Source organism: Aedes albopictus, unplaced genomic scaffold (assembly GCF_035046485.1).
Source record: "Aedes albopictus strain Foshan unplaced genomic scaffold, AalbF5 HiC_scaffold_483, whole genome shotgun sequence".
Taxonomy (NCBI): domain Eukaryota; kingdom Metazoa; phylum Arthropoda; class Insecta; order Diptera; family Culicidae; genus Aedes; species Aedes albopictus.
Window position 1 is genome coordinate 25 of NW_026917291.1, and position 24,976 is coordinate 25,000.

Here is a 24,976-nt window from a genome sequence, read left to right on the forward strand (position 1 = left end):
ATTTTCGTTCCTATAGTAAACAGAAACAGACAAAACGGAGCCCGAAACAAGAACCATCGATCAGGCCCAGACAACTGAAGACTAGGTGCGTCCATACTTTCTGGGGCAGTCTTTATATACGCCAAAACAAGTACCTAAGAAAACAAAAACTAACTGACCTATTCTGGCTACTTCATATATTTATCATACGCAGTATACATATATAGGGTATGTGTGCCATCAGTAATCTCATGCTCCCATTTTCATCCTATTCGAAAACAAGCGATTACGGCACCGATTGACTCCGTTCTTTTTGTTTTCATGGGTGCTCACTTCTAACAAAAAATACAAAAATAAGAAACAAAACAAACAGCGCTTCAATCCTTTGTTTTTCGTGGGATGAAAATGGGAGCCACATGCTTAATAAGGGAACCAATACCCTATTATCCTTACATTTGAAAAAAATAATCGCCCAGGAAGTTTCAATTTTCAGCCGATTTCCGCACTCCAAACAAAACAACAACAAAAACTAACGAGAGCAGAGGCTAATATTTCATAATGGAGAAAACAGAACTCTGTTTTTGTCGGAATGATTTTTTTAAGCTAATATGTTGAATATTAGCATGATAAAACGGTATTAACATCAATTCTGCAAATGATAATAGAAATGTTCTTGTTTGGTAGTTACGTCCTTTTACTGATTCTCAGCGTTCGGAATTTTCGCTCATTCTCACGAAAATATACAATTCTCCCTCACGCCAATTTTCAACGAAAATCTGGCTTGAGAAATCTTCCGCACAAAGGGAAGAGAGAAAATATTTTTTCACTCACTCCCAAAGCAGCAAGAATTTTGGTTGCCCTTCGTCGGCCGATGATGTTGTAATTCCTTGACTCCTATGACGCCAACGATGATTGGTTTTATGCAGTACATTTTCTACTCTGTCTATGTGGTAGGGGTGGTGGTGTGAATAGAGTGCACGTGTCGCGGTTGTTTTTAGTAATGTTCCAGGTTCGAATCCCGTCGCGGGCACAATTTGTGTTAATCTGCCTCGAAAAGATTTTCGTGAAAATGTGATGAGTGAAAATTTAACAGAACGAAAATAAATTATCCGCAGGATAAAGCGATTTTCAGTTATCAGTTATCGCTACTCTTGAAAGAAGTTCTGAAGGGGAAAAGTGTTTCTCAAGCAAAATAATGAATATAAGCTCTCCCGTCGCCGTGCCTAATAGCCTATTTCGTATCGCTAAAACGAAAATTACGAACCCTGCTGATTCTAAAACATGTTAAAGGATAGGCGAAATTTGCTCCCTGGCAAACTCCAACTCATTGTTTACTCCAGAAGTGAACCACCGTGATCGCTGGTTATAAAATAGTTGAGCATAACGGTTCGCTGTGTTCCGGTGCTGTGAACACTGTGATCATGTTAGGCTCATGCTCGTTGAGCTCGCTCGCAAGCCCAATGCCTGCAAACCACTATAAGATATCAGGCGGACAAAAATCGAATGACCCTCACCAAATCTTTTTGTTATATTTTTTGTCGAAAGTAACCATTCCAATTAAGAAAAACCCGAAGTTTCAAATCTCTAGCACTTTGCGTTTCTGAGATATGAAATGTCAAAGTTGGAAATTTACGAAAAATAGAACTTTTTGCCGGATAAGCTCGGTTTATCTTAAATCAATTTTAGACCATTTTTTCATGAGAAACCCTTACAATACACCATTGAGAAGGTTATTAAAAAAGCTGTAAGAAGAAAAAAATAAAACACACAGAACTAAAGTATAAAAAATCACTGAAAGGCGTTGAAATATTGAAATATCGCAAATATAAAATATTTTGATCAGCAATTATGTTTACGCTGAATTACGCATATCCTAGCAGTTTTAAAGCATAATCTGGGTCTATTCTAGAAAGTTACGGTGAACAAGTTTACGCATAAGTTGTGCTACTTTGGAACCAGGCTTTTTAAAAATAGGGCGGTTTAGCACAATTTTATTTTTTTATATATAACAATAGCAATTGTATCGCTTTCATATTTTTTCCAAATAAGTGTATGGACAGTTCCATATGAAAACCAAAAAAATAATGATCTTTTGATTTGCAATCAAAGTACGGATCGATTCAATTCCAAATTTACTTGAAATTAATAGGTAAATACGCCCTTTTGAAAAGTTAAGCTCCTTCTCCTCCTCCTCTCCTCCTCTTCTTGGCGTAACGTCCTCACTGGGACAAAGCCTGCTTCTCAGCTTAGTGTTCTATGAGCACTTCCACAGTTATTAACTGAGAGCTTCCTCTGCCAATGACCATTTTGCATGTGTATATCGTGTGGCAGGCACGAAGATACTCTATGCCCAAGGAAGTCAAGGAAATTTCCTTTACGAAAAGATCCTGAACCGACCGGGAATCGAACCCGTCACCCTCAGCATGGTCATGCTGAATACCCGTGCGTTTACCGCCTCGGCTATATGGGCCGCTTAAGCTAGAAATACTGAAAATGCAAATTAACGAAATAATAAAAATATTTTCGTCCGCCTGGTTGTATGAAAATCGCCCTTAGTACAAACGTCGCCTCCCACGGGGTCTGTGGTCTTCCTGATGGGGTACGGCTATCGCACCGACGATCGTCACCGCCGATTATGCAGTGGATAAGATCGTGCCACGCTGGTCATCGTTGGATTGAAACCGATCGAATAAATAACTTTTTGAGCACTGGTTTCCAGTTGGGGTACTAAAACTCAGTGAGTTCTAAGCTACTCAGATACTCAAATCCAAATACTGATTTCAAGGGGTAATCCAATTGTAAAATTTATTTATCTCTGGCAGTATGTACAACTTTTATTTCAATTATTCGATGGTACTGTTTCAATCTTCTTCCTTTTTCTCGATCCGGCTAAAATATAAACAACCTTAAATGTCTTCCAAAAAACTTTGATTTTATTGAAATTTTCCCATACAACGTTGATCCACCCTACTGTAAATATACAGAAGACAACACAGAAGTTAAATCTGCGTGTAAATATGAAAGTTAGCAACAAAATCAACGAAACATCTAGCTAACATTTGCTCATTTTTTTTCATACATTAGAACAGATAAATACCTTACCAAAGAAACGTGTTCAGGTCGAGAATCAACAATTTAGTTTAGCTGGAATGATAGTGTGTTGTCATGTTTTATGATTTTACAAGAGCCTAGAGCCGAATCAGATTTTCTCCGCGACTTAGCGGAAACTTTTACTTAAATGGATTAAAAGTGTATGGATGTTACCCACTATTTGCTTAGGTGTAGACTTATTATTTTTGGCACAATGTGTATCCGCACTAACAGTAGTAATAATTCCAGATTATGACAGCAACAGTGGAGACGGTATCCGAGCAACTGGATTTGGCAGCTATAATACCATCGGAAAAGGTGGTTACAGCCGTTGCGCGATCCGTAACGCTGTCGGACGCGGACGTGGGTAAGTGTCTTGTCTGAAAATCGAATTGATAACATTTCTGGCGTTCGATTTGAATAGGTCGAATCTGCATAGGAATCCCAGCAAACTTGGGACCTATTCAAATCGAACACCAGATTCGCTAGAGTAAGGTGCATCACGGAAATGCAGTATGACATACAGGGGGTGGCCAAAATATTTGAGATAGGCAACTTATTTTCTCCCACAAAAAAAAAAAAAAAAAAAATCAACATGCTGTAACTTTTCATAGAGTGCATTAAAAAATCTCAAATTGTGACTGTTTGTCAACCTATTATATGTGCATCATTGGTACACATTTGGGCTCGATTGAATAATTTTTCGCGAAGTAAGAACCGTTCGGGTAAAACACTATTATTTAGAATTGAATGATTTTTTTAACGTTTATCAACAATATATTGTTGACAACGTTATAAAATGTAATATTTTCTCACGGCGAATCAAGTTATACCGGGTTGAAATTTTTACCCATATAGAGGAAAATAAGTCAAATTTACAATACCGCACAAAAAATACTGAATGTGTTCTTCCTTTAATCTAAAAAGGCTCTAATATATATGATTAAAGATAAGTTGAGAACAGAAGTGGAAAATCTTTAGCCGGGGCCCGTGGCGTAGTTGGTCACACGTTCGCTTCATATGCGGATGGTCATGGGTTTGATTCCCAGCCCCAGCACTTGCAATTTTTCGTCAGTTACTTTTCCCCCGAGAGCAACTGACACTGACCCTCTTCTGAGCTCCATTGCTCAAACGGACCCGGATACCTGGACATCGACAAACAGCTACTCATAACGGACCCCCAATCGGACTGGAAAGGAACAACGGCCATCCTACATCATCCTTGTGCTCATCATTCTACTAGGTATTAAGTAGAAAAAGTGAAAGCAGCAGAAAGGTAACCAGTTCGATAAAAGTAGAATAGAATCAAGGCGCTGTAGCTGTAAGTGCAGCTGTCAATTGAAATTGCTCACGTAGTGCCCCACTGGACAATAGAGCTGTAAATTAGGTTAAGTGATTAAGAATAAAAAAAAAGTGGAAAATCTTTGGACATCAACACTGAAATTTATTGACATTGACGTAAAAAATTACATTTTTTCGAAAAAAAAATCAAAAAGTGTCAATCTATGATAATTTTTTTCAACGTACAGAAAGTTTCTATGTTTTAATAGTTTGTGAAGCATTTATATATTGTTAGTGTACGTTCAAAATTTCATTCAATTCGGTTCACTGGTTTCCGAGATACGACAGTTCAAAAATGAGATGTCTGAAAAATAATGTTTTACCTAAACGGTTCTAACTTTGCGAAAGAGATTTTTCGATGCACTGTGAAAAGTTATAGCATGTTGAACTTTTTTGTGAGAAAAAAAAGTTGCCTATCCCAAACATTTTGGCCACCCCTGTAAGATATACGACGCAAAACAGTATGGAATATATGATAAGCAAAAATTCTATAGAATTGTTATTGATGGGCGGAGATAGACAGCATCGACTTCAGTCATGTGCAACGACGGAAAAAGAAACTTGCTGTTACAGAACAGGCTTCTTTGAATTGAGAGAATGTTAACGCATCGCCAAGCCGATTTAAACAGATTTTAAGACATATTCTTTTCATTGACAAGATCATTGAAATACTACACTCGTGGGTATTACAAGAATAGAAAATTGAAATACTACACTCGTACATAGGAAAAACAAAGTGATCGGGACAGGCAAAATTTTCACTTTCTAAAAAATGTTCAACTAGCTGTAACTTATCGAAAACTGCATCAAATATTCTCAAATTTTTACTGTAAGTAGATCAACTAGTTGTATCAGTGGTCAACATTTGGAAAATAGCAGGCTATTCTGCACGAAGTTATAAAGACTCTAGAAAAACGTATAATTAGCCGATAGCAAACTTTGAGCTGTTATATCTCCGAATTCAATGAACGGAAGGCAATGAAATTTTGATCATTTATGACTTATATAATGAGCTATGAAAAACTTTTGACTTAACTTTAAATTCTTAACACCAAATTATTCAAAACTCCAACATCGTTTCCAAACTCAATATGCTAATTATAGTTTATATAAATTTAGTCTTATTTTTGCATGATTCGTCGAGAAATGGTGAGACTTTTTTTACGCGTTTTTTTGAATTTTGAACTGAGTTTTTTTTACGCGGTACGTATCCCCCGCGTAAAAAAAAACCTGACTGTATGATCATTTTAGTTTCGTGAGTACCCGGGTACCCTGCCGGCATTCCACGTAATAAAAAAAAATCAGCGGCCCCTCTCCCCGACCCTCCTCACTTGGAAATTCGGTCAACCCCGTTATATACAGGGGATGGCCAAAATGTTTGGGATAGGCAACTTTTTTTCTCCCACAAAAAAATTCAAAATGCTGTAACTTTTCATAGAGTGCATCAAAAAATCTCAAATTTTGACTGTTTGTCAACCTATTATATGTGCATCATCGGTACAAATTTGGGCTCGATTGATTAATTTTTCGCGAAGTTAGAACCGTTTGGGTAAAACACTATTATTTAGACAACTAATTTTTGAACTGTCATATCTCGGAAACTAGTGAACCGAATTGAATGAATTTTCTAACGTTTATCAACAATATATTGATACTTGATACGCCGTTATAAAATGTAATATTTTCTCACGGCGAATTAAGTTATACTGGATTGAAATTTTTACCCTTATAGAGGAAAACGCGTCAAATTTACAATACAACACAAAAATTACTAAATGTGTTCTTCCTTCAATCTAAATAGGCTCTAATATATCTGATTAGTGATAAATCGAGAACAGAAGTGGAAAATCATTGGATATCATCACAAAAATTTATTGACATTGATGTAAAAAAATTACATTTTTTCCAGAAAAATCCAAAAAGTGTCAATACATGATAACTGTTTTCAACGTTTAAAAAGTACCTATGTTTTAATAGTTTGTGAAGCATTTACAAATTGTTAGTGTACGTTCAAAATTTCATTCAATTCGGTTCACTAGTTTCCGAGATATGACACCTCAAAAATGAGTTGTCTGAAAAATAGTGTTTTACCCGAACGGTTCTAACTTTGCAAAATATTAATCAATCGAGCCCAAATTTGTACCAATGATGCACACATAATAGGTTGACAAACCGTCAAAATTTGAAATGTTTTGATGCGCTCTATGAAAAGTTATAGCTTGTTGAACTTTTTTGTGAGAGAAAAAAAAAGTTGCCTATCCCAAACATTTTGGCCATTCCCTGTATATTAACGAGTTCTAAGATTTGGCAGAGTTTCAACTTCCTACTCTCAATAATCATAAAATATCGAGAATTGAAATCGAAAAAGGTACCCGGGAACCCTGCTGGCCACATAAGGGTTAAAAATAGACCGATTCACTTAAAAATCATAAAATAAATGAGTTCGCTATAATTTTTACTCTTGTTAATAATTTTAAGTTTAATCAAACGTTTTTCAGAGCTCATCATATAAGTCATAAGTGGTCAAAATTTCATTGCATTCGGCGCATTGAATCCGAAGATCGGATAATTATACTTTTTAGAATCTTTTTAACTTCGTGTAGAATAGTTCGAACTTTCTCAATCTTTGACTACTGATGATGATGATGATGATTTTGTACCCACCATCAGCGCAAGGATTACCTATAGCTGCAGAGTGCAGAGTCATACCAGAACGGAATGATCTGCCTGGTGGTTTTTTGTAGCAGGGTAAGCTAAATTCACTGGAGACCTTCGGAATACAACATAATGGTTGTTTTCTCGTGACAAAGTCTGGCCACAACCTCACGAACATTTGCCCGGAAACCAGTTCATTTAGCTTCCATAGGCTACCCCCCGAAATCCATGTATATGTGAAGTTAAGATATAAAAGGGAATAGCAAGGAACGAACTCACCGGATAATCCTATTCAGTGGTTTTCTGTGTTTGTCTGCGGTGTCAGTATCCAATAGGTTTAGAATGCACTCCAAACCATATTGCATGTTCACTCGTTCACACCACTCGCTGAGTCTACGGTCGTCCAACGACGGATACACCAAAAATAAATACAAATACGCGAATACATGGTCCGACGAAACGAAAACAATCACTCGGATGCAGCAGCGGCGGACTCCTGCATCTTCTTCCCAGCAAATGTCAGCGGAACTGGCCTTTCTCAAATTTTGACTACTAATACAAAACTAGTTGATCAAATCACAGTGAAAATTTGAGAATATTCGATGCACGTTTCAAAAAGTTATAGCTCATTGAACATTTTTTGGAAAGTGAAAATTTTGCCTGGCCCGATCATTTTGTCTGTAGGTATTACAAGAATAGAAAATGAAAATGTAGATGAAATAAAAACAAGGGTGAAATGTTTATTTACAAATGTACTGCTTATATTGAAATCATGCTTCTTCTCTTTTCACTGTTCTAAAGCCACGGCAACCGTTCAGATTGCCAAGCCAACTATTGTGGGTGATTCCGCCGAAGGCTTAGAGGAGTCCGCCGATTCAGAAACACATTACGATTTGGAGGAAGGAGATGATTTTTGGCACACATCCGTAGGAAAATTCAAATTCACCATCGATAATTTGCCACAGTCTTTACAGTACATACATCAACTATTGAAAGAGATACCAACGATTGATAAGCCTGACATTTTGTATTACACCCTTCAATGTCTGAAGATAATGGTGCTTCATGGCGATGCATTCACTAAGGCAGCGCGAGACGATCGCGGATTCTTCATTTGGTGCCAAGAAAATCTGCTGATTAAAAAGTAATTGGTTTATTTGAATGGAGCTGTTCAATTGGATTAAAATTCCCTTTATGTAAATTACAGTTTGTGGGATGTTTGTAACGCTGAACACTCTCATATTTGCGAAGTTGCGGTGCCAATACTTCTACACTGTATAACTTTACCCCTGGGATCGGATGTTTTCTGGAACGTCGTACAAGATGCTTTCCATGATAGCGATTGGCGTGTTCGTTTTAAAGCCGTAGAACGTGTAACAGGTTGGACATTAATTGCATGCATAGAACTGTATCGAAAGATGACAACATTTTGTGCCTTTTTTTTAGTTATAACCAGGTTCATGGATTCAACACCTCTGCGCTCAGAAATCAGCCTGCAGGCATCGCTAGCGACGGCATTTTGTCATCTGATAGCAGCTTGTGACGATTTGAATGTGCATGTAGCTCAAAGGTCAACTTTGTACCTTGGAACCATTCACGACAAGGCGATACAAGCTTTGATGTATTGCCTAGAATCCCAATTCGACATGTTCATAGTGGATCGTCCAGTTGTGCTGCAATCAGTATATCAATTACACAACATGTTATCTGACAGAAAGGTACTCTCTTGGGATTTTTTCCTGAATAGATTCGATACACTGTTTGTAGAAGCACAAGTGAATCTAGAGAAAAATGGCGACATTTCTCATCTTAGAGATTTGCGCAATTCGGAGAACGGCAGTGAAATATTATCCACTAAAATCAACAAAGCACGAGAAGCATTGAGTCAATCAGATACTTCTGGAAGTATGTCCAAGACGTTGAGTGCTTCGTTTGGTACAAAATGGCCGTATAAAAGGACAATGTCAGCACCTGCCACTATTATTCCCAGGCAGGAGTCCAAAATAGGTAACTTTCAACTCCATACGCCTCAAACATTAAATATAGCAAATGGATTTTTTTTTAGAAAAAGAAAAGATCTACAATCGACAAGCTTCAGCACCAATTTTTAAAAGGAAGAGTTCCCGATTCGGATTGGGTCAGTTTCTTTCATCAGGATCTAATCAGAATCATTTGACGACTCCACAGCACACATACTTACAAGCCCATCCTCAACATCACTCTAATCAAACGCACATTCACAAACCCCAACAATCTAGCGCCCCTCATAACGTACAACAATCACCTCAAGCTCATTCTCATCATGCCTATTATCATCAACTCGGCGAGAGCCAAGGCTCGTCTAACCGACCAGACAATTTAGCCTCCTCATCTGTCCCAACCACTCCCAACCTCATGTCTACCAAGCAGTACCAGCAAAATCAGCAATCATTTTTCCAGCCAAATTTCGCCACATCCGCAACATCGGGGGCGCAAGGTAAGTTGTAGAGCATGATTGTTACATGACAAGTCTCTTACTACTTTGACTCTGCCACTTCTGTACACTCCAACCGACTGTTTCCATCTGCCGTAAGTGTTTTATGTCACGTTTATATTATATACCCACATTGCAGAGTAAGACCTCAAGTACACAGGACTGGGAATGATCTAAAGATCAAACATCTGATCGACACTAATGAAAATTCGATCGAGTCAAACAAGTTGTTTTTTTGGACAAGTATTTGACCCTGTGTACTGGGATCTTAACACAGTACTACACGCTGAGAAGAAGAGCAAGATTCACACAAATCTGAGCTAAAATGGAACAACACAAAAAAAAAGAGATGAGTGCATTTCCAGCTTTATCGCTAGCCCAAGCGTAAAAATCGAATCAGGCGGAGATTCCACCTGTTTAGACTCCTGCGTGAAAATTAGTTGCGTGGATTGCGTGGACCCACTGCACAGTGTTTCACGAACCAGATTTACAAGGAAAGATGCATTCAGCGCCTTCAAATGATTTTTTAGACAAATCAATGATGTAGCATTGATTATTCGTCGTTTTCAGTAACAAATTTTGAATAATAGAATACGCACCATTTATTGTTTTAGGTTTTGCATACCTTTGTTTAATATTCTATACCTATTCTCTCCTGCTCAGGTATCTGGGAGTTCCTGGAGAAATCCCTAAAAATATCCTGAGGAATATCTGGAAGAAAATCTGAAGAAATCCAAGCACGAATTTCTGCAGAAATTCAAGAAAAACGAGCTCCTGGAATGAGCCTTGGAGAAATCTTTCCAAGAATCGCAACAATAGTTCCATAGAGGAAACCCGGGTGGTATTTTAGTTAAAGGAAGGTAAGGAAGAACCTACAGCAGAAATTCCTGTAGAAATCCCAGGCGGACTGCAGGAGGAATACCAATTGATACTAAGAGGAATTCAACTAATTTGGATGCTTCCAACTGCTGGAAATCTGCACCGGGAATTCATCATTAAAAAAAACTCTTTGGAGGATTTTTCCTTGCAAATTCTAGAGGAATTCCAGCAGTAATATCCGAAGGAGTCTCACCAAGCATTGTTTGGAAAATTCCTGGATTAGCATCTGTTGTCAAAAGAAAACTTATATTTTGAAAACAGTCGCAAATTTAGCTTTTTTTTGTTGCAAAGGAATTTTAAAATGTTTGGCCCTTTTCAAATATAAAGGGAGATTTGTTTGTTACGTAATTTGTATGTGATTCCCGTGATTCCAAAATATATCAACTGGCTGGAGCGGACCTGGTGTGATGGTTAGACCACTTGACTATCACGCCAAGGACCTGGGATCGAATCCCACTCCCGACAAACTCACAAAAATGTGAGTTCTTCCTTCGGAAGGGAAGTAAAGCGTGGGTGCCGAGATGAACTAGCCTAGGGCTAAAAATCTCGTTAATACAGATAAAAAAAAAAAAAAATATCAACTGATATTAAGATTGATTGTAAAATGGTATGCCGAATGTAAAACACTTTTACACTTCAAAATCTCTAAAACACTTTTTCACTTCAAAATCTGGAGAAAATGCAATCGAGGCCTCCCAAAATCGGGTCAGCACAGTATTATAATATAAAACGATTTTGAATTTCTTCATTAAAATATTTTAAAAAAAATCTCAATAAAAAACACTCCGGATAATCGAGTCTAAAATTCCGGATAATCGAGTCTCCGGATAATCGAGTCCGACCTGTATTTAAAAAAAAATCAAGTCACGTTAGATGTGATCCTGACTATTTTGCGCGTGTTTTTGGAAAAACTCTGTTTTTCTTACGACGGGTTTTGAAATAACGCGGTTTTTTACGACGTTTTTTGAAATAACGCAGTACCGCGTAAAAAAACGCATGAAACCGCGTAAGAAAACTTCAGTGTACAGGTGTTTTTCTTGAAAAATCATATTTTTTTTTGAAAAGGTGATATGACGGGTTGGGGCAAACATAAAAAATATCTATTGCCTGCATTCAAAAGAAGAAATTTTGTTATAAAACATATAAAAAAATAGAGGGGTGTTATTTTTGTAACTCAAGTAAAAAATACTTGAAAAGTGCCTATTTTCTCGAGAAAATCATCAATATCTTTTGAACGGAATGACGTGGCAACATTCTCCGCGCACGAAAATGCGCGTTTTTGGAAGCTCTAAAAGTGGTTCTTAGACTACTTTGACGAGAAATTTGAAACAAAAAAGATACAGCGCACGACACGACGCTTCTTCAAAAGTGTTTCTTGGGCGACTTTGAAAAAGTTAATGCCATTAATCCGGTTTTTTCTTGAACCACCCTAAGCTAATTCAGAAAAATATCCCTAGATCGGTCAATTTTAAAGCTACATAAAAACTGTCTTCAGCAAACTTGCTCGAAATTGATGGATCTTCTACAACTTTCCCAAGAATGTATATACTGCCCATGATCGCATATCAGTCCCATCTTTGCTGGGCTTCCTATTCATATGGGACAATTATGCGATCATAGGCAGTATAGTCAATCTTACAAATAAAAACCCGATTTAATCCACCTATGATGAACAGAACCCTTCTTACACTTATTAATACTATTGTTGTATTATTTGTATTTAACATAATTTATTTTGTGTGGTGGACCAAAAGTTCTAGAAAATATTGGGGATTTGGCATCTAGTGGATTGGTTTCCAAAATAGCATCATGGACCATGGACTAAACTACCAGAAATGCCAGACATCTTCTAGAATCTTTTGTGAAATTTAAAAAAAAATAGCTTACATATTCTGGAATATCGTATCTTTTGTGATCTGCCAAAAGATCTTGAATCGATTAACAAATGGATAAGAAAATCAACGAGATACACTTTGTCTAATATCTCTTAATCAGTCGAATAAATTAGCTCCGAAGTACTTTATATTCATGGTTATGGTGTAAAAGGACAAAAATAATATATCTACTATGCCAATCAGTTTTGGAATTAGCTAGTTATTTTGGCTGTCCAGTTCTTGCATTTTTCCCACAATATATAATTTCAAAGCTTTCATTTAACATATTGTTAGTTTTCATAGAATTCCTGTTTATTTGTAATTTGTTGTTTATAATTTTATTGAAAACAATAACCTGCTAGTATACACTTTATATGAGGTCAGCGTTATTGATTGAACAATAATTTCCCATAGACTGGTCAAAAGCTCATGCAAGATAACAAACGAATAGAACGAGCTAACTCATCAGCCAATTCATTTCCAGCGATGGAAGAATGACCAGGTACCTATACCAGGTGAACAGCGTTTGCTGAATTCAGCTCCTCGATTTGAGTTCGACAAGCGATAACTATCATCGATCTGGAGTTGGCCGAAGCAAGTGCTTTAATAGCAGCCTGGCTATCTGAACAGAAATATATTACTTTGCCCATTATGTACTGCTGAAGTGCTGATTGCACTCCGCACATAAGAGCAAAGATTTCGGCCTGAAAAACGGTGCAGTATCTACCAAATGAATAAGACTGATGCAACCTCAGCTCACGAGAATAAACACCAGCACCTGCTCGACCTTCGAGAAGGGAGCCATCAGTGTAATATACGATGCCGTCTGAAATACTTCTCTCCAGATAACCAGACTCTTCCCGGGAAGGAAATTTCGTGGAAAATGTCCTATATGGAAAATTACAAGCAATTGTACGATCACTTGGAGCAAGGACAACTTTGTCCCAATTCACCAAAAGTGGAAACAACAAGGTTTGTGTTGAACTGCGGTTCACAGGAGTTTCCTCTAGTAAACCGAAAACTCATAGGCGGTAACTGCAAGAAAGTGCTTCTTGCTTGAGATGAATGTGTAGTGGGGCAACGTCAAAGACAAATTCGAGCGCTGCCGTAGGAGTTGAAGAGAACGCACCAGACATCGCCATTAAGCACATCTGGAGCAACATTTGAAAAGGGCCCAAGAGGTCTTGTGTCTTTTTTTGAAAATGCTCCGTAGGGCTCAACAGCAGCCCGCCCACGCAAATAATACCGTTATCCGAAAGATCGATGTTTGCTCTATCTGATAACGGTCTTAGTTTGTGCGAATAAGCTGAAGGGGGCTCAGGAGCGACGTGTGAAGTCATTGTTTACCAATGCTTGTATGCCCTCTGAAATGTTGCTCCAGACATCCTTTGGAGCTGACCTAACTTTGATTGGACCGTTCTCACTTCGCCCTTTTGCCACCACACAAGACATCCATAGGCCAATATTGGACGAACAACAGTTGTGTAAATCCATCTGATATACTTGGGTTTTAGACCCCAAGTTGTACCAAAGGTTCGCCGGCATTGCCCGAAGGCCATACAAGCTTTCTTGATATTGAACTCAACATGAGGTGTCCAGGAAAGCTTGGAATCAAGAATGGCTCCAACGTACTTTACCAGTTCAGTCACATTGATTTCAGAATCAAAGAGACGTAAAGGTCGAATACCATTACGGTTTCGCTTTTCCGTGAAAAGAACAATAAATGTTAAGTCGGATTTACCGAACGGCCATATTGGCGACACCAACCCTCAACTACCTGAAGAGCGTTTTGCATCAATGAGAGTATATTACAGGTGAGGAAGAAGAAGAGATGGCTATGTGTTAGTAAGCAAAGAAAAATGTAAACACAAATAGTGACGTCACTATTTGACACGCGTTCTTATGGGAGCTCACTTTGCTTGTAGTAGTGAAATGTTTTGCACCAAACACGGATCGCACGCACACGAAGTATCTTCTTCCACACCTATATTAGACTCTCATTGGTTTTGCATCAGGTCGATTAGGGTGCTGATGCACATACCGACTAAAGACACTATATGCAAAGACACGAAATGTTCCAAATGGAATTCCAAATTTGCTGCCAATGTCATTCCAATCGAGCAGGAGACCTGTCAAACGCGCTTTAAAAGCATTGCTCGACAGCATCATCATCAATGACGCGACAATCATCATCAATAGCAACAATCATCAGATTTCGTGTCTTTAGCATACAGTGTCTTTAATACCGACTAACAATGTTAGGTAGTCGTCGGCAAAACCATAAGAAGCAAATTGTGAATCGCTCTCGCTTTTTGGGTTCGCGAGCACGAGAACAAAGTTCGATACGAACTTTCCGAACAAGTCCACATACTGTGTAAAGATTTACCAACGAAACACCAACCTTCAAGTTCACATTCGGAGGGTCTTAAATAAATTCCCTCACTGTTAATCTCGAGTTGGTCCGGTAAGGACATGACAAAATAACGTTCCTCACTGATTAACCTCGGGATGGTCTGGTGAGGGCATGACAAAATAAACTCCCTCACGGACAATCTCGGGTTATGAAAGCTAGCTCCAGTTTACATTATTCCAGCAGTTCTAGTAGATGAATTTGTTATAAATGTATATATACATCTCCAAACACACTTCCTGAAGGGCTACGAAACCGAACTCTAGATGAATTCGAGAGATCGGCAGTTCCACAAATTTAGAATTAGCGTGCATAAACAACTAACAAACAAGTATTACCATCTACCATACTTATCATCTATACAAAAGCTCTATAAAGGCATGTTTTCCTAAGTTCATCCGCAAACCTGGTATGTGAAACTATTTATTGTAATATTTGTGTATGTCTGCTCCATTAGTCCCATACCTTCTCTATCCTCCTCTCCCGTTACTACACTATCATCGTTGAAAAATCACGTAACAAAAATTGTAACGTGATTTTCGTATTCCAGATGGCCATATCCATTCAATTGGCGGTGCAGGTGACGATTTCAACATGTCTGGATGTTTATATCGTGTAATAGATCTTGAAGAAGCCGATAAAGAAACGATTCATCTCTTGGTGTTTTTACTGATGCAATTCATGTCACGGGCAGATTTGGTAATTGTTGTGGACAATTATTCGACGTTGACTCTGCAATTATTAATCCTCTGTTTTTAGGCCTACCCTACAGATGAAAAGCCGATGGTCAAACAACAATCCATAGTTTTAAGGCATCTTTACCTGCTTCTTGGATATAATCAAACCGAAAAGCTTTTCCACATACCACCAACACGACTTAGAACTTCGACTGTGTTCAACTCGTTTGTTGCAAATTTGCCACAAGTTTTGGATCAAAATCACCTGATGGGTTGGCTGCTTTTGCCAACAGTGATTCAGGTCCTTTTGTATGCACCGAACCAAGGAAACGGCCTTCTCCAAACTGGAACCGAAGCCATTCCCAGTGTCTCCTACACATTCTCACTATGGTATATGGAAATTCAAGTTCGTCGAAATTGGTTGATGTCTTTACTGGTTATATTGTACAAATATCAATACAATCAACCACCATACGCTGATCAGATACAGAATTTGATAAGGATCGTCATAAATTCTCTGGAATCACATTTCCACCAATGCCGAAGGATACCAGCCACCGTTGTAATGGATATGCCTTCACGATCTAGAGACATGAGTCAACCATCGCTAGGCACTGATCATGATGATAAATTGCAGGAAACACCTCCAGCCAGCCCATTGTTCACTTCGGAAGGACCATCGCATGGCCATGGCCACTCTTCGAAGCATAAACCTTCGAAAACCAATCCTTTAGGATTTCGCAAGTATCCCGATTCTAGCTTGGAAACTGATGACACGGAATCAGAACTAGTTGCCATACCTGAAAGCGATCTTTCCGACAGCACACTTCACTTGAGCAGTGCACCGGTAAGTGATACCTACAGGCAGACATTTCGTTCCATCCCACATTTAATCTATTGCAGAACTCCTTTGATGATACCGTTCATTACGACGATATATGCGTACCTCTGAAGCCTGAACAGGTTAAAAACAAAGTCACTACTCATGTAACCACAGCTAATTTGGCTACTGCGCAGGTCGCGATTTCAACAATAACAACTGGAGAAAAAGACGATAAAACTGAGCTTTCCAAAAAACTACATAAAATTATGGCGTCTGCTGGCGAAAAACCTTCTACAGAATCTGTAGCCGGCGCTGTATTGACGCACAAGGTAGCCCCAGCAACAGTGGCACAAAAGTGTTCCGTGCAGGAAGGAGTACGTATGATGGTCACTTCTTCGATGCTGGGTCAGCCAAAAGCCCAAGCCATTCTTAATCCGCCAGCCAATGTCCAGAAAGCTATTGTCGTTACACAGAATACGGCAGTCGCCTTGCCAAAACCTAAGGAATCGACAGTTTCTAAAGTAGTAACTTGCTTCACATCAAACCAACCAAAAACTGACGGTGAGTAATTCTCTAGTTCTACATAGAAGAGCCATTTATTTCATATTTAACACAATATCGTAAATAAGAGTCTACAATGCTATGCCTTTCGGAAACATTCTACACTCGGCAGATCACTCTCAACTTGACCTGTTGAAACAACTTTGACCCCGGGAGTCGATCGCGCCGGCCCAGAAGAAGCCGTGCCTAAGCCCCAAGCTGCTGGTCCAGCCAACGGCAGCTTCCGGGGTGGGCTCACAAGGCCTCTTTTGACTCCCGGGTCCCAGGGCGTTTTCTGGATGGGGAAGTTTTCGGTGGGGTTTGTCCTAAAAAAACTGATCTAAAATTTAACTTACAAGTTTATTCCTTCCTGGGTGGGTCGTCGTGTAATAGTTGGTGGAGCGACGGAACACGGATCTCGTCCATCGTGTCGCCAGCCGGTTTACGTTTACCGTAGAGCGGTACAGGGTTAGGCGACCGGGGTACCCCGTTCTTCTGCGCCGCAGGTGATGCGGGCGTCCAGCTGATGCTAATAGGGCCGTCGTTAGGGCACGAGGGGGGGGGGGGAGGGTGGGGCGGTGTTCTTGATGGCGAATCTCGTCCTTAGGTTTCCACGAAGGCGGGTTGGTGAAATCTTCTTCGTGCGGCTTGAGGTGCCAGTCGGAGGTGACCGGACGATCGATCGGGGTCCGGGGTCGATCTGGCGGTTTGGTGAGGTGATCTACGATAGGTCGAGGGCGGCGCGGCCGGCAGACCGTAGCGCTTCGGCAAAACAACTACCCACGTGAGCTCCGCGTGTCGTCCGACTCGGAGGGGCTTCTCACATTCCGGCGGTCGATGGATTCTGACCGGGCAAACCGATCGACGATAAGGTGAGCAGCGAAGGAATGTCCGCCGGTGCCGGCGGGATGTTTTGGGCTAGCGGCTGCTACAGCCCGTCCACCGTACAAAATTCACTTCTTCACCCACGAGGCTGAAATAGCTGCCCAGATCGGAGGTCCAAACGTGGTAACACCGATCTACCGAATCTGGCACTTCTGCCTCCAAGCACGAGTCGCGATTAACTGCCTCCGAACACTTCTTGTCGCCACCTCGCAAACCCACCAATCGTCGGTCTGTATTCCTCCTCCTGGCCTATCTGAGCGTCCAAATCTCCTATGATGATCTTGACGTCGTGGCTTGGGCAGCGATCGTACTCGCGTTCCAGCTGCGCGTAAAATGCGTCCTTGTCATCATCAGTACTGCCGGAGTGTGGGCTGTGCACGTTTATTATGCTGAAATTGAAGAATCGACCCTTGATCCTCAACCTGCACATTCTTTCCTCGATCGGCTACCAACCGATAACGCGCCTCTGCAGCTCGCGTGTGTTGCCGCAGCTCTGGTAGATGGTATGATAACCTCTAAACGTACGCACCATGGATCCTGTCGAGCACACCTCCTGCAGCGCTACGATGCCGAACCCGCGGTCCTTCAGTAGATCGGCGAGTATGCGGGTGCTCCCAATGAAGTTGAGAGATCGGCAGTTCCACGTACCGAGTTTCCAATCGCAAGTCCTTTTTGTTCGCTGGGGTCGTTGCCGTTGGTCTCGACACCCCGTTACGTGGTTAGATCACCTTAGAATGGTGCGTTGCGGTGTAAGATCTACCAAATAAAATTTTGATCTTGATATTTACCGTATTTATAAATATTCCAAGATCAAAGTTTGATGCACTTTTTTGTGTTTTGTAGTATTTTTGTTTCAATGTGTTCGTAATGACAATTTTATTTCAGTAGGATTCAGGTAAATTTAACGTATGATATAAATAATATTGTAAAAATATGTAACTCTCTTCTTCTTCTTCTTGGCGTAACGTCCTCCTGGGACAAAGCCTGCTTCTCAGCTATTAACTGAGAGCTTCCTCTGCCAATGACCATTTTGCATGTGTATATCGTGTGGCAGGCACGAAGATACTCTATGCCCAAGGAAGTCAAGGAAATTTCCTTTACGAAAAGATCCTGGACCGACCGGGAATCGAACCCGTCACCCTCAGCATATACCCGTGCGTTTACCGCCTCGGCTATATGGGCCCTATAAATATATAACTATGTAACTGTGGCGTTACATATAAATATGTAACTGTGGCGAGCGTATCACTAATGTGTAGCTTTTTGACGTACGATGTTAATATTATTTTATATTTCAGATCAACAACCGAAGAATCTAGTAATTCAACCAAATGCTATCAAAATAACGAGGAAACCAGGATGAATTGGGCAGACAACTGATTCGAAGCAGTCTAACAATGATGTACCTGAACGTTGACCAAGCGTATCCTTTGGAGTATACCCTTCCACTAACAACACCCAAATTCCCGTGACACCTAGGCCTGAGAAATCGTAGAGTTGTCTACATCTTTCGTAGGTGTCCAAAACTAACCATCCTTTCCCATTCCTCAGCAGTCGCAAGGACGTGGCCAGGACAGTTCTCGACCATTGAAGGATTGCGTCAGTCTTGTCTAAGAGTCAGAGATTAGTCCCAAATCTTTGTGCTTTGGTTCGGACGAGAAGGAGGCAACCCTCATAACAGCGGTCTAGAACTGTACCACCTACGAATTTGTGCGACTCGCTCAATGCTAATGCTAATGCTAATGGGGTCGTTGCCGTTGGTCTCGGTTCGTATTATTCTGTTGCTGTTTTTCCGTTTACTCTGTTTTTTTACGGCTGGCTCGTAGGGCCTGACACCAACTCCCTTCTTTCCACAGTTGAGCTTAGAGCCCTTCGCTGGCACTCGGACGGCAACCGCCCCTAGTATGGGGATCAGACGCTGTTGTGAGCCGCTCCTCCTGGAGAACAGACGCTCAATTGTGCCGAAGCAAACCCCCTTCCCTGTCAGCCTATGACCAAAGTTCCCACCGGGGTTGGTTACCCGATCTTCCCTAAGGTTGCTCATAGTTTCCGGCCGGTATCACGAGGAGGTAGAGATAGGAGTTGCTGGGCAGAGACTAGTGGATCACAATGGGATCTGAATTGCGCAGCATACCCAGCCTTTACCGTGCCATTTTTTATGTAAATTGGTCTATTTTTAATATGTATCCCATTACTTTTTTAATTTACAGTCAGGTTTTTTTTACGCGGGGGATACGTACCGCGTAAAAAAAAACTCAGTTCAAAATGCGAAAAACCGCGTAAAAAAAGTCTTGCCATTTCTCGACGAATCATGCAAAAATAAGACGATGAAAAAAAATTTTGTATGGAGTTTTCATTTACGCGGCCGCGTAAATGAAAACCGCGTAAAAAAAGACCTGACTTTATTTCCGGCTGTGTTGCTTTCCTTCAAAACATATTTATATTCAAGTCAATTAGAAGAAATTTGTATAAACTATAATTAGCATCTTGAATTTTGAAACGATGCTGAAGTTTTGAATAATTTGGTGATTTATTAGAAAAATAATCTAATCGTTATAACACAGACAAACAGACGTAACTCTTAAAGGAAATTCATCAATAACTTTTGCCCGGTGTTTTTTTTTTATGAGCACACTGCCACCTGTTGGTATAACCGCGCGAGACACTGTCGGCCATGATGGATTTCGATTTGGCGTTTGCTAACACGCACACTACTACACAAATCGCATGTAATTTTCATTTGCATCATTCAGCAACGTGAACACTGGCAATGGTCAAAGCGATCGAACACTAGCGCCTCTGGTGAAAGGATCGCGCAATTCAAATGAAATTTGAGTTGATCGTTAAATGCATGTGCCAAGCCGTTTTGAAGAGCGTTACGTATGTTTGTCTGTGGTTATAATTTTCGTTCTACTAGTTGATCTACTTCTAGTAAAATTTTGAGAATATTTGATGCACTTTTCGAAAAGTTATAACTAGTTGAACATTTTTTGGAAACTGAAAATGTTGCCTGTCCCGATCATTTTGTCTATCCCCTGTATCTGTAAAAGTTCCGAGGTGATCAAGATGTTTTCAAGTTATGGCAATATTTGAAAGTTTTACATGGAAACTAGTTTTCAAACTTCAAATGCCGTTTTCTCAATTCCTATATTTTTCAAATAGGACTTATATGAGAGTGGAGCAGTTTAGGCGTCGTGGGGGACCCCTTAACCTTGAGATATGGACTTCAAATTTTGGTATGATGATTTTTTAGCTAGAACGATCATTTTGCAATATTGAACTTTTAACATTTCCAGCGTTTGCAGGTTAGTTCGTTCCATATTAAAAGAATTATTCCATATGATTTATATTTTTTTTGTTTTTATCAATGTGTATTTTAACTTAAATGCTAATTCTACACTTATATGATTTATAAGACTAAACCATATTTTTCGTGTATATACCAAACAATTATGGGAAGCTTTGTCATGTCAAGTGTCAGCACAAGTTTCCGTGTCACTAAGGGTTCGTTCAAATATTACGTAACGCAAAATTTGATGATTTTGGTCCCCCTCCCTCCCCCACGTGACAACTTTTGTATGAAAAATTTTGAAATTTTGTATGAAGCGTAACACAGTGCTAGACCCCCTCCCTCCCCCCTCAGCGTTGCGTAATATTTGAATGAACCCTAACGAGCCTGGATAACTCGGTATACTTGAGACACTTTACGTGTCACCTTCTGTCTATAATAACTATTTTTCTTTAATTTTTGTATTGACAAAATAATTTGAATGAATCGTCAACTTCGGTGTCAACAAATATTTTTGTTAAAATGAAAAAGTTTGTTGATTCAAATTAAGATTGCATAAATCACAGCTCAGATTAAACGAATTCCTCAGCTTACTTGCGCGGAAAATCGCGTAGCCACTCTGACTGAACGCGAAATAAACAAAATAAAATAAAAAATATTTCGACTATTATGATTAATCACGGAGTAGCAACTACGAATTGCACGGTCATCTATGCTTATGCTCGTGCTCATGCTACGGTCTGACACAACCCCATTAACCTTGGGAACTGGGCTTATCTTCTTGGAAGCTACGAGTTTTGCATTGATATTCATTCCAAATACAGTATCCTACATAGAACAAGCATCGTTACGCTGAAAGTGTTTGTTGGCGCGACTGTTTTACAGTTGAATATGTTATTTTTTGCAGACGAAGAGTCCGTTGAATACAAGGATAAAAAGCAACATACAGCGGAAAAAGCTAAGCCTTTGTCGAGTAATCATGAGTCAGCATCCAATTGGGCTGAACAGAGATCCGTGTCACCTGCGCAAAAAACGCTAGGCCGTCAAAAACGGATAATCGAACCTAGCCTGACTCCAGCAAGCACTCCGATATCCAACAACGGTACACCCCAGAACACAGGAGAAGAATCCTCCAAAATGTTCCACCGAAGCGACATTAGGAACTTTGATCGCTCTCTCAACTACGCCTCTCCGGAGACACCTCTTTCAAAAATGGACCTTATGATACCCCCGGCGACAGAAAATGCTGAGACTTTGTTGAGTCCCAGAAGCATTGCACAGCTGGAGATTCCGACTCCGGAGCGCTTGTTGCCGATAGGGCAACATGGAAAAGAGGGAATTTCCGCACTAGTGGACAAAGTGAGAGAAGTACTGACAATTCCCGATATAAGTCATCTAAAGCACGATAGTCTTGATAAGTCTGATGTAAGTAACTAAACGTCTGTATGTCTGAGATACAATATTAGCAGGACCTTTCAATTTCAGAGCACCGGAAGCAACAAAGATGATATGGCCGTCATCAGTAGTCGGGGTGCTTCTCCTCGCAAATTGATTAAGCAAATAGCACTGGAATCTCCTCCGCAAGCTGAGGAAGTGCACAGCACTATACTGCGCAGTGTTTCGGCGGATGTAAAAGCGGAACCTTCGACTCGCGAGGGAACCAGACAAACCAGGCAAAGACTACGCAAAGTAGGACCGTTTGCCATTGGCTCAATCAGTACATCGGACAGTAAAATGCGGTATGCCGGATCTTGGGCTCCCTCCAGCAAGGACGACTCAGATGGGGAAGATACTCAACCCGGCAGTAGCAGTTCTGAAAAGCCAGTATGTGTCTTCTTAAATGTTCAGATATGCAGAGAAAATAAAATCTTTATTTTTCATTAACAGAGCGCATCAAGAATCGGAGATGAATGCATCTGTGAGCGATGCTCAGAATGTGGCGCAATCAAAGAGGAATATACGGACGAAGAAATGGGAATTATGCTAATCATTCTCGGCACGTTCATCCATCGAGAGCCTGCTCTTGCAGCACCCTTTCTACCAGATATTTTGACTATAGTTTCAAGGTAATATGAGTATACTGGTTGTTAATTTTCTACCGTCTGATTAAACATTTTGATTCTAGGGTTGCTCTCCATTCTACCTTTCCGTGGCAATGTGAAAGTGCCACCCATCTTCCTGGAGGGTCACAGTCTGTCGCCCATCAGTTTATACGTTGCGTACTGCACCAGCTGGCTCCAAATGGAGTATTTTATCAAATTTTCTTGACACAAGCCAATGGTAAGTATTGATAAAATCGGGGAGCACTGAATATTAAAACCGATATGATGTTCAGAAGGGCCATATAGGTGAAGCGATAAATGCTTGAGTGCTCATTAAGTAAGAAAACTTTCATTTAAAGCATGGCCCAGTTAGAATCCGGACGCAAAGCATAATTTATTGTGAAGCTCTAAATAATCATTTTTTTCTCCTTAGTTAGGGAAATTAAGCCACTGCGTCCAAAAGCAGATATGTCCCGTTTTGATATTCGCATCTAGCTAGCTAATTACCATGTGTCAAGTAATCAGCATCTGCCACGACGCGTCGTCTGAAAGTCAGGTGCAATGGAATTTATAAACCCCAAGACCTTCCCAGGTTCTGCAGACCAGATCTCACTGGGTTGCAAGCAACCACTATTTAGAAATCTGCCTGCGCGTGTAAAGCAGATATTCCGAGGTTTCACGTTCCGTATTACAGAAACGACAGATATCACTCTGAATCTGGCCAATATATTTCAGGTGATACCTGCTTGGGCAGTGTCCAGTTACTAGGCCAGTGTATGTACATAGAGCTCTTTTGTTGAGCTCTAAGAGCTTTTTGGTTTTATAAGCATTTGGTGTTATAAACCATTTTGACTGATTGCAATTTTTGACATCCATCCAATTGGATATCACCCTTTGCTCTGCCCAGCATTTCAGGTCCATTTTAATTGTACTGTTTGATATTTTAATATAAAGTATTCAACTTTTTACTTCCACATAGAAACTGTTCGCAGAAAATTCTACAAAAGCGTAGCTGTTAGTCTGAACGACTTTACGGAACTAAACCCAACCAGCCCTGTGCAATTATTGGTAGAAACTCTTAACTCTAAGAAAACGCTGCCAGTGGATATGCTTCCAATCATACTGAGAAATTTATCGGAATATCTACAAAGTATACCTGTCGATAACATCAGCGGAAGTATATGGACAACTGCGGTGCAGGGAATTGATAGTCTTTTCCGAAGAATTGTTTTCATTTTACCGAGCCTTGATGAAGCGGATAACTTGCTGCACATTATGACGTCAATCTTGAAAGTTCCGCAACTGTCGAAGGTAATAATTTGGCCATCAACATCCACCAACCTAACATAATTACATTTTCCATTTCAGAATGTATTAGAGCCATTTTCAAAAATCCTTAGTTACGGAATACAAAATCTCACTTTGTCACACAAGGTGTTGGTGGATTTGTGCTACCTAAATAACCGTGCGTTCTCAAAAGAACGTGATAAACTCCAACTGTGCAGACAGATGGTGTTTGAACTCGTGCAGGCTTTGAAATTCAAAACAAATATCCCAGACAGTAATCTCTTGCTGTTGGTAGGAATTCTGCTACAGGACGCTGGTGGCGCTATGCCACCAGGCGTAATCGAAGATTTACCAGAAACGTCTCCGCATTTCAGTTGCAACATAGCAGAATGCATGCGCCAAACCTATCTGAACGATGTAATGGAATTTTTAGCTGATTTCCACACTCTCAGCAAAATCAAGGTAAGTAGAATAATATAACGAAAACAGTTGTGTAAAGTGCTTTGAATAACATGTATAATTGGTGTGATCGCGTAAAATTCTGGTCAATGTACTTACGCAAACCCTGCCATTAAACTGTGATTTGTAGTTTCTTTTTACATCACGACAGAATTTTAAAAACGGTGGAATCACATCAGGATTGAGCGAGGACACTTTGGGAGGCGTGCTAAAGGGGGCCGTTGCACAATATCTGGCCCTAGAAATGTCTCGAGGCAATTCCAGAGATAACAG

At 40.1% G+C, this 24,976-nt stretch overlaps 1 protein-coding gene across 2 annotated transcripts; it reads left to right on the forward strand.

Moving 5' to 3' along the window:
- Window positions 1–3,318: 3,318 nt before the first annotated feature.
- On the forward strand, window positions 3,319–24,976 carry LOC109411920 (protein unc-79 homolog; the record flags this gene model as incomplete). 2 transcript variants are annotated; one of them, XM_062843714.1, is given in 16 exon segments in its annotated part: window positions 3,319–3,436; window positions 7,867–8,209; window positions 8,273–8,445; window positions 8,512–9,072; window positions 9,131–9,541; window positions 15,252–15,400; window positions 15,461–16,225; window positions 16,282–16,341; window positions 16,396–16,762; window positions 21,823–22,340; window positions 22,401–22,739; window positions 22,803–22,981; window positions 23,041–23,195; window positions 23,937–24,268; window positions 24,326–24,706; window positions 24,834–24,976. In XM_062843714.1, coding segments are annotated over 16 exon segments (4,994 nt in total), but the record flags the coding sequence as incomplete, so codon positions are not given.